Genomic DNA, 10,404 nt, shown 5'->3' with positions numbered 1-10,404 from the left:
ATGACTTAGTTTATGTTTTTATTTAGTGCTTAGTTATTTAATTAATATTGTAGTACTTATTAGCTATACTTATTTTAGCATGGTCTGTATAGTATTTTTAGATTATGTTAATTTTAATTATGACTTATTAATTAGCAATATTTGCTTATGCTATGGAATATTTTAGTATAATACTATGACTTATCTCATATTATTGTGTTATTTTCTAGAAAAATATATTATATAGTTATCTTACTAGGACTAAGAAATATTTGAAGTACAAGTTAGATATTTTGTGTTATGAAAACGACTTTACCGGAAAAAACCCGAAAACCCGAGAAAAACTGAGATTGAGAAACCTGATTTTGTTGGTTTGGTTTGGTTTATAGATTTAAAAACCCGACACCCTTGATTTGGTTTGGTAATTAAAAAATCCGAACTAACCCGACCTATGTATACTCCTAATGTTATTCTATGCGCTCCGATTATACAAATATTACTTATTTATTGAATTACACATTATCAATTTTCTACTTACTTGTATACCTAAAGCAAGCTCATAAATTAAATTTGAAATATTGAATATTTCCATTTTAGTAACAAGATGCAACTAGCATAAAAGTTCAGTTTTCACAACAGCTGGTTTGTTATATGCTATTTATCTAAGGAAAGAAAGAGTTTTGGGATGTTAAATAATGGTTTACACAGTAATTTATATAAGTCGCATGGATAGCATAAAAGAAGATGTTTTATGGGATTTATTTCTTTAGATAAACATAAATTGCTGGTATCTTAAAGTTACATATATTGTCTTTTTTTTTTGGAGAGGGCCATGAAAGAAGGTCCAAATTAAACAATCTGATTACAAAGTATAATTCCATGTTTGGTGAGGTCTCTATTTCTTTTTTGATTCTTATAAAATTGCTCCACTAGACAATTAGACTATTAGTCCCGTGGGAATTGAATTGCCATATTTGAGTGGAAATTTTAAGAGAAAAATGGTGTAAAGTTGAAATTTGGCAGGCAGCAGCTTTGAGTAGGTTGGACCAACAAGTCTAAATCAAAGAAAAACCATAGACTTATAGGACTTTATTGACTAATCTCTTTAATTTTCACGAGCTAACTTACGTGCATCCAAGGGAGAAATTAAAATCAAAGAAAGATACTTTTCAAACTTTATATTTTCTTCCTTCTTTTCTTTTACCTTTCTTTCTTGTTTGAATGCATTGAGAAGGATGTGCTTTCTTGCAAATCACATTGGAAAAGTAAATCGCACTATGCAAGTTTGTTACGACGAATTTTGACTGAGCAAACTGTTTGTAAGAGAAATTGATTTCGAGTTTCTCATATAAAAAAATCACTCATCTAATCAATTCAGCCAACCCAACGGGCATGCGCCTTTTTTGATAGTGATCAAAGTTGCATTACTTGGAAGACGTATTATCAGGGGAAGCCTTTCCTTTCAACTTTTGATTTTGATTTGGGACCTAATCCTTCTTTTTTTTCAACTAGTTTCTTTTCTGATTCAAAGCATCCTTCTAGAGCAAGAAATTTTAGCTCTCCTAGATGGGGACCAATTAACTTTCTTGAAAGCCTAGTTTTGGCAATCTTTTACTAGTCACTCACTCTTCTCTTTAATTAGTAGGATGCAAAACCAAGTAATTAGTCACAACTACAATTAGGACCAACTTAGGCATTTGTACTTTCGGTAGTTTGTCCCGCTTTTCTAGGGTTTGTTTTGTTTGGAGTTCAATGCATTTATGAAAAAAAATACTTTTTATGAAAATCGTGAGATTGAGAAAACTATTTTCTAGAATCACTACTAGAAAACTGTCTAAAACCGTACAGAAATACCGACCAAAATTGATTGAAAAACTAAAAAAATCGACCGATTTTTGGCCGACTTTAATTCGTCGAAATTAGGTTGGTCGGTAATAAATAGCGACCGAAGTCGATCGCAATTTTCAACCGATTTCGGTCGGTCAATAAAATTTCACAACCGACCAAAAAAGAGAAAATCTGCCGAAAAAATCGACCGAAGTCGGTAAAATATGCAATTAAAAAATGCACCGCCTGAGGAATCGAACCGGAATCTACACTGTGGCAGGATATTATTCTACTACTAGACCATTGGTACATTTTAGTTTAAGACTATCTTTTATTTTATTTGTACTCTTTAATTGCATTTTCGCGCGAAAATAACCGACCGATTTCGGTCGGTTTTTTGAATATTAATTTTCATTTATTTTATATGAAAAACCGGCCAAAATTGATCGGTTTCTTGAAAAATAAATTTTACGGGATGCCATAATAGTTTCCCGCATTTTTGCGCAAAAAAAACTTGACGGAAGTCGATTGGTTTCGTAAATAAATATTGAAAAATAAAATATTTTAAAATGACGACCAACTTCGATCAATTTTTCAGTCGATTTGCCGCGGTCGGTTTTGACCGAATTTTTTGTAGTGAATCTAGATGGACTTGATAGGTAATTAGTGTAGACGACTTGTATTAATATCAGAGAGTAACTGATGGAGCACATGGATGACGTTTTCGTGATAATTTTGATAAAATAAAGATTGACAATGATAACATTCACATGTTGCTTGAAACGAGTCATTTTCCTATTCGAGGAAATACTTTTATTAGATTAAGAACTGCCATATACTTGAAGATTATATAATTGATAGAAAGCATTTTCTAAGAAAATATTATTTTACGCCGATCAAACACTATCTTAAACTTGTATCTTGAAATTTAAAATGATTTTGTATTTTCATTTCCATGTCATTTCTCACTAGTTGGTCATGCAAATGACAAGTTTTCTAGTCTTAGTAGTGAATGGTAGATATGGATTTTTTATTTCTATAAACTGGCCTTTTGGTACACTGCAAACCTGCGAAGGTCCTTCTTTGGGCCATCTGTGTTAAAAGCCCAAATTTAAACTGGGATACGGCCTTGTGATAGCAAGAACAGCTTCTACACCGAAGACCCAAGGGACAAGCAGAAATGACACAAGGTAGCAGGCTGCTATTTAGGAATTAGCCAATACATCCTGAATTTCAGTTTTTTAGTTTAATATTTGGGGACAAAAATATCCTAAATTATCCTGAAGTTAGGATTTTTAGTTTAAAATTTTAGGAGAAAATAAGTACTTGCTAATGTCTAAATAGCATCCCTGAGAATGGTTATATGTGCACTTGCCCTAAGAGACAAAGATCTAAGCCCAATACGTATACTTCTCTTTTGGATCAATATTACTAAGGTGTTAGACCGCCTAGAGATTATAAGGCCCAAGATACGTCCAGAACCAAAAACAAAAAGGAAAAAAGAAAATGATATTGTATAGTTGCTCTCAAAATAATAGCCGATATATATATATTATATACAAAAAATTATATATACAATTTTGTGGCTATATAATGTAAATAGTTTCGCTAGCCGGCTAAAAAGTGATCTTCGCCACCAAAAAAACTTAAATGTACAGTAATCCTTTCTATCCGGAACATTTGACAATGATTTAATAAAATTTAATGAAAAATGGAAGATGGATAAGTATTCATTTAAAATTAATGTCCATATTGCTTTCCTTTTTTAAATTCTCTTGAACTGTAACATCTCACTTTGGTAATAAATTACCAAAAAGAATTAATGTCCCTCCGTTTTCACATTGAAATTTTCGTTTAGTTTTGCATGGAGATTCTGTTCATTATTTGTTCAGGAAATATGTGAGCAAGATGTTAGTTATATATTTTTGACCTTTTTTAAAATTAAAAACTTATCTTTGTATGAAGAACTTTAAAACTAAGACAAGGGGCGGTCCGACCAATTTCGTGGCCTAAAACCAAACTTTATGAGAGACCTTAACTTTTTTATATTCTCCTAATAAGTCTTTCTCAATTGACAATATATAGCTAATTCATTTAATATCTTTGAGACATTGTTGATCTTAGGTAAGGTTTTATCAATTTTAATTTTGAAACACTTTTTTCCGCTGAAGCAACGGTAATAGGAGTTATTAACATTATTCTATAAGTAATATAAGCATTTAAAAAATAATCAAACCTTTTTATTTGATTGAGTTTATCAATTAAATTATTATCTTCTAATTGTACTATTTTTCTTAATATTTTTTATTCAAAAAATAAATCTAAACTATCAATATCTGGTTGATTATTATGATTTAAGGAGCATTCAAGATGAAGGCAATATTTTTTCAAATTTCCATCAACTAGTGATCTCAGTTTTTACCGCTAAATATAAAACCAAAAGTATTTTCATATGCCTCTAATTGTTCAAATCTATTTTAAAGTGAAAAAATAACCTTGTCTACTACTCTCTCCAGTCCATAATAAGTGATTTTTTTGGCTTTTGTTTTGGTCCAAAATAAGTGTCATTTTATATAATCGAGAAGGAATTAACTTTATTTGTTTAAAATTTGCCCTATTTACATATCTCAATGTGTCAAGTTAACAACATATAAATTTTAATTAAGGATAATTCAGTCAAAATATATTTTTATTTTAGGAGTCAGTATTTTCTTAAGGGGCACATCAAAGGTTAAAAAGTCATGAGGGAGTATGTATAGAAAGTAATCAAAAGGACACTTTGAGAGATTTTGAGATTTCACTATTAACATTCTTCTCAAATTATTTCTTCCTATATATTATACGTTTTTTTATGAAATTCGGGTTCAATATTAATTTCAAATGTAATTTCCTTGGCAGAAATCAAAGCAGTTGCAAATCCTTCGTATCTTTATTTGTTAAATAAAAAAATCAAACTTTTTCACTTCACATAATTTTTAAAAAAAATTAATATATAACCTATTAGGTGTGTTTGAGGCCGTCTTTTTGCAAGAGTTACTTATATTAGTGGGATTTTATTTGTTTTTAGAGAAGTGAACATATTCTACACAGAGTAGAATGGAAAGATAGACATTGTATTCGAGAACAAGAAGGTTATCAAAATTTGAAATAATACCGAAACTGAAAGTACCCAAAATTGGAAATCTACTTTATCTCAAAACATGAAAACATTGAGAATAATTTTGTCAATGGTTCCTCAATTGATTCTTAAAGCGAAAACAGCCATTTTTTTTAGGCAATAGAATGGAGAATAGTTGAATAATAAAACAAATGTAAAACAATACTATGCAGGAGTTTCGACAATATTTGTGCGGAAGTTGGAATAATATTTTTTCAAGTTGAAGTTGAAAAAAGGAGTTTGTAGAAGTATCAAGTGTGTTTGCTCATGAACTTTACTTGGAAATTTTCTTTAGCTACAATTAAAAATTTGTGACTGGAAACCAGTGTTTTAGATGAAATACAAATTCAAAGCAATATTTCAGTAATATTAATTAAAGTTCAAGTAATATGTCACTTGAAACTCAGAACTTTATAACGAAATTAATATTTGTAAATATTGAACTTCAGAAATACTGATTCACTGCTAAACTGATCCTTTGGTATTAGATAAGAAAAGTAATGTGCAGCTAATCTTCATAATGGAATTAGATATTACTACTGCTATTCGTTCCAATTAAAAACATGTTTTTTTTCTTTTAAAAACTTAAAGTTATCTTGTTCTTAATCAATTTTAAAAAAAAACAAGGTAAAGCAAAAGTATTTCCACTGCTCCACCTTTTACAACAATGAAGCTTCTGAAAAGAAAAAGAGAAAAAGTGAAAGGTATATAAAGCAAAAAACCAACAGCAAGATTCTCTTTAATCAGCATAAACACTTTCCTAATGCTACAGTCTTCCTTAACTATACAAATCTTGGTACAGAAGATCAATCTCAGCACCTACAATTTAGTCTCACATGGCCATTTCATTAGCAAACAACGGGACATTAACTCTGTCCATCTTTATCATTTTTCTTACACTTCAATTTCTGATCATCACAGAAGCTCAATCAAGTATCTGCAGAAATTCTTGTGGTGATATCCCAATTCAGTACCCTTTTGGCATTGATGATGGCTGTGGAAGTCCATACCATAGGCATATTCTTGTTTGTACAGGTGGTCAACTTCAACTTAGAACTCCTTCTGGTAGATATCCTGTTAGAAATTTAAGCTATACTGATCCACATATTCTTGTAACTGACCCCTTAATGTGGAATTGCCTAGACGGTGACAATTTTCGACCAACCAGGCCATTTAGTCTAGATACTAGCACACATTTCACTTTATCCCTTGAAAATGACTACTTGTTCTTCAATTGTAGTGAAAGTGATGTGATAGTTGAGCCAAAACCAATGTTCTGTGAGCGTTTTCCTGATAAGTGTGATTCAACATGTGATAGTTCGAGTTATCTTTGTAGGCACATGCCTGAATGTCCTTCTGCATTGAGGAGTAGCTCTTGTTGTTCTTACTATCCCAAAGCTACTGAATCTTTGAGGCTAATGTTGAAGCATTGTGCTAGCTATACTAGTGTGTATTGGAGAAATCTTGGTGCAACGCCCGCGTTTGATCAGGTCCCTGAGTATGGGATTAGAGTTGATTTTGATATTCCAGTGACTACGCGATGCCTGCAGTGTCAAGATACTGCTAAGGGAGGGGGAACTTGTGGCTTTGATACAGAAACACAGGATTTCTTGTGCCTGTGTGACAAAGGGAACAGTACAACCTACTGTAATGGTATGTCTGAAGAATTTAAGTTATATACACTAAGTATAATTTAACATGTTAGAGTAAGTTATTCATCGAATCTTGTTATATAATGTTACTGGCAATTACCATTGTGTAAATATTTTTTATACCGTCAATGCATAGAACTTAAACTCACGTTTTGAAATGTTATTGTAGCATCTGAAAAATGCTGTCTATTTTCTATTTTTGTCATTGTTGCTTGATTTTCAAAATGCATCAGTACTAAAGGAATGTTTATTAATTATGTTAAGGTAAGTCTTGATTAAGTATATATGGCTCAAGTTGATTTATTTTTAATTGTTTGTAGATAGTAGGAGCTCTCACAGAAGAGGAGTTGTTGCAGGTACTTATTAGATTTTATTGATCTATGACCAATTAGTTTGCTAAGAGGTTTCAACTACATATATTTCTTTTTTTCCTTTCTGAGATTTCTTATACAAAATCTATTTGAAATGTTGCAGGAACAGCAACTGCAGTTTCAGTTGCAGGGGCATTTGGAATAGGAGCTGGTGTATGGTACTTGAAGAAACTGAGAGCCAAAGCACCAGTAACTCATGGTGTTCAAACCAATGAGAATAGACTTTTCTGAGAGAATCTTTTGAAGTAAAAAAGAAATTGCTGTATTTCTTCTTTTCTTTTCCACTTTTCTTTACCATTTTTCAAGTTTTTTTCCCTTCTCTCTTTTAATTTTTTTATATAGCATAATCTTGCACTTTAATTGGTTCTGTTTGTAAGTTAAAGGAACCAACTTTTTGGTCTTGCATGTTTGGCATTGCTTGTATGTGGAGTAAGGAATGTCTTAGGGAAAACTTTGCTGCTCTGCACCTTGAGGTCATGTTTGTTACACAATAGCCGGACAAATTCACTGTTTATTTTTTCTAGCCGGTGTACATTGATTATACGCAGTTATACATGAATTAAACATATATTATATATCTGCTGGCTATTTTTTAGTTTAAGAGATTAGGTGAGCGGCTATTTGGGTTAATTCTTCTTTTTTCAGCTCCCTTTCCTATGGGAACCAAATTCGGGTCTAAGTAAAGATTCCAAGAATACCCAAAACCAGTTAAGTTGGTTGATTGTATAATGTATAGTTCATCTATTTGATTACCTCTAATGTCTAGTTTTGAGCTTGAACTTTTGTTGCAATCTGTACTCTTGGTAGCAGAGCTAATGAAGATTATAGAAGCATATACAACTCAACAAGCGATACAAAAGTTACTCCTTTGATGTTATATTACACCCTTCTAAAATCCATTGTCATTCTCAAAAAAACAAACAGTGTGCTATAAACTATGAGGAATACAACTTTCTCCATATCTCAAAGAAACTTAAAACTCCAAAATCCTGAATCTTTCTTGAACTTTCTAAATATGGTATACGTTAAGTGTAAATTAAACTTTGAGGCATTAAAAAATGCTGCCAAAGATATACAGGGAATGGTGATTGGAAAAGGAAAGAAGAAATTTTGTATAATTAGCAAGGTTCATTGACAACACATTGAAGAGGACCAGCATCAGAAGTTAAAGAGGGAGTTAACGATCCTTGAGCAACAATAAACGATTGTCCTCTTGTGTATTTTGGAGCAATACTTCCATATCCAGATGGATTAAAATATGCTCCATTCAAAAACACATCCTTGGAAGACCTCCATTTCCAACTCTTCCATCCTTTTTCTTCAGTCTCCCTCTTAGTGACCTGTAATATATATCATAACTAATATAAGATCATCTATATATAGCGATGCGATGGCATAAGTCTAAGTTGTTTTTTGTCTCTAGTTTCTAAATTTGTGGTTCTCAGAAAAGTAAAACTTCAAATTGGAAAAGGAATGAAGAAGTGAATATATCTGATCTTCTTGACACTGAAGAATAGCTTGATATTTGCATACCTCTTTGTTGTAAGCTTTGTCAGGAGCAATGAAATAATTTCCCTCACTGAATATTGTTGGATCTGCACTCCCACCAATGGCATACATTAACCATTGATCATAATAATTATTGGCCACATGAGCATAACCATATCTAACCCTGTAACACAAATTATTGTCAATAATTGAATAATCTTAATTATTGTTGAATACTAGGTTCAACAGCGTCTTACATTCACAATTCCAAATTATTGTGATTAATCTTGGATAATCTCTTAATTATGTACCTTGGCATCCTTTGAACTAGTTCACGGCCAAAATGGTTGAATACTACTGTGACTTTCATGCTTCTGTCTGCAGTATATTGATCATTGTGCCCCAACAACATGACCTGGAAATTTGATTTAAGGTCAGAACTAAAAAGATCACCTCATCTTTCTGTCAAAGGTGGATCCAAGATTTTATTTCATTTAATGTGGATTATTGTACAACCGAATCAATCAACCATACCTCAATTTCAAGTCAGTTGGGGTGACAACTTATTATAAATGTACATATTTTTTTTTAAAAATCACTACATATAGTTTGACTCGAAAAATTGGAGATCACTTACTTTGTCATGCTCAGTGAAGTAATTGTTGGAGATAGTTACTGCAGTTGAAGCATGAATAACATCGAGTAGGCCATCCGTTGCACGGGCAAGATAACAATGATCAATCCAAACATTCAACGAACCAAACACACTTATGGCATCACCATCAGAGCCTAATCTTTCACCAACATGTTCAGGACTACTACGAACCATCCCTTTTTTACCAGGCTTACAATCATGGATACTAATCCCATGAATAATAACATTTGTAACATAGTCCAATGTAATGCATGGACCATTAGAAATCTCAACTTTTGCACCTCTGCCGTCTATAGTCTTGTGACTATTGACCATAAGCTCATTCTTAAGTGTAAGTACCATATCCCTTTTGAAAATGATCCAAAGTGGCTCGGACTGAATAACGCCATACCTAAGAGTGCCTGGTTCAGGATTTGCAGGATCATCAGAAGGGTCAGTGACCACGTAAATGTCACCATATTTACCTCCTATAGCATTACTTCCAAAGCCTATTGCACAATCTGCTAAAGCCTTGCGATTGGATGACCAATCGTGGTTCAATCTCCAGCACGAATCGATGACATTAAGGAGGTTTTTGTGAGGCTGAGGATAATAACTTGGAAGATAATCATCTACAGCTTTAGTTTCATGTTCATGACTTAGTTTACTAGCTACTACGGTAGAAACTGAACATATTAGAAGCCATGAAAGTAGTTGGAAGGAAGTTGATTTTGCCATGGCTTATGAGATACAACGAGAAGCACAAGAGTGAAATTTAAACAGTCTGTAGTAGAAGTGGTTAGCATGTTGGAAATATGTCAATTTCAACTAGCTGTTTGGTGAGGTTTTGGGAACTTAATTATGAACGTGAGAGCACGAGCTACAAAATATAAAAGATACGTTGAACTATTTGAGTAAGCATTGCCTAGGTGCAAATATTAGCATCATAATCATTGACTGAAGAAAGAATAAATTATCCAAGTTTGAGCTTTGCGAGTGCAAAAGTGAGACACGTATTTTCTAAAACGTTAACTGATGTAGTGGAAAATAAGGATCATTGTTTAATAAATTGGAATATCCTACAACAGTACATTATTTAATAATCATGAAACCAAGACCCTGCCACGTAACAATGTTTCCACTCTCACATAGTGGTAGCGCTTAACCTGAGTAAAACTAGCTAGGTCACGCACGTTAATCAATTTTATCTTGTCAAACTTTTAATCTCGCGCGGTAACACTTTTCGACAACAACAGATTCACTTTAGATAATCACGTCTTCGTTAAGCATCGTGCA

At 32.5% G+C, this 10,404-nt stretch overlaps 2 protein-coding genes across 2 annotated transcripts; one reads left to right on the top strand and one right to left on the bottom strand.

Moving 5' to 3' along the window:
- The first annotated feature begins 5,694 nt into the window (after positions 1–5,694).
- LOC107820195 (LEAF RUST 10 DISEASE-RESISTANCE LOCUS RECEPTOR-LIKE PROTEIN KINASE-like 2.7) lies at positions 5,695–7,506 on the top strand. The gene is made up of 3 exons (XM_016646423.2): positions 5,695–6,616; positions 6,936–6,971; positions 7,090–7,506. The coding sequence occupies exons 1-3, from the start codon at positions 5,800–5,802 to the stop codon at positions 7,215–7,217; spliced, it is 981 nt and encodes a 326-aa protein (XP_016501909.1). The 5' UTR covers positions 5,695–5,799; the 3' UTR covers positions 7,218–7,506.
- Positions 7,507–8,104: 598 nt separating this feature from the next.
- On the bottom strand, positions 8,105–9,846 carry LOC107820191 (putative pectate lyase 16). Its single transcript, XM_016646419.2, has 4 exons — positions 9,112–9,846; positions 8,786–8,889; positions 8,520–8,658; positions 8,105–8,326 (listed from the first exon to the last, which is right to left on the bottom strand). The coding sequence occupies exons 1-4, from the start codon at positions 9,844–9,846 to the stop codon at positions 8,105–8,107; spliced, it is 1,200 nt and encodes a 399-aa protein (XP_016501905.1).
- Between the last annotated feature and the right edge of the window lie 558 nt (positions 9,847–10,404).

This window comes from Nicotiana tabacum, chromosome 17, assembly GCF_000715075.1.
Source record: "Nicotiana tabacum cultivar K326 chromosome 17, ASM71507v2, whole genome shotgun sequence".
Lineage (NCBI taxonomy): Eukaryota > Viridiplantae > Streptophyta > Magnoliopsida > Solanales > Solanaceae > Nicotiana > Nicotiana tabacum.
The sequence above is the reverse complement of the archived record's forward strand: the minus strand, read 5'-3'. Positions and strand labels throughout refer to the sequence as shown.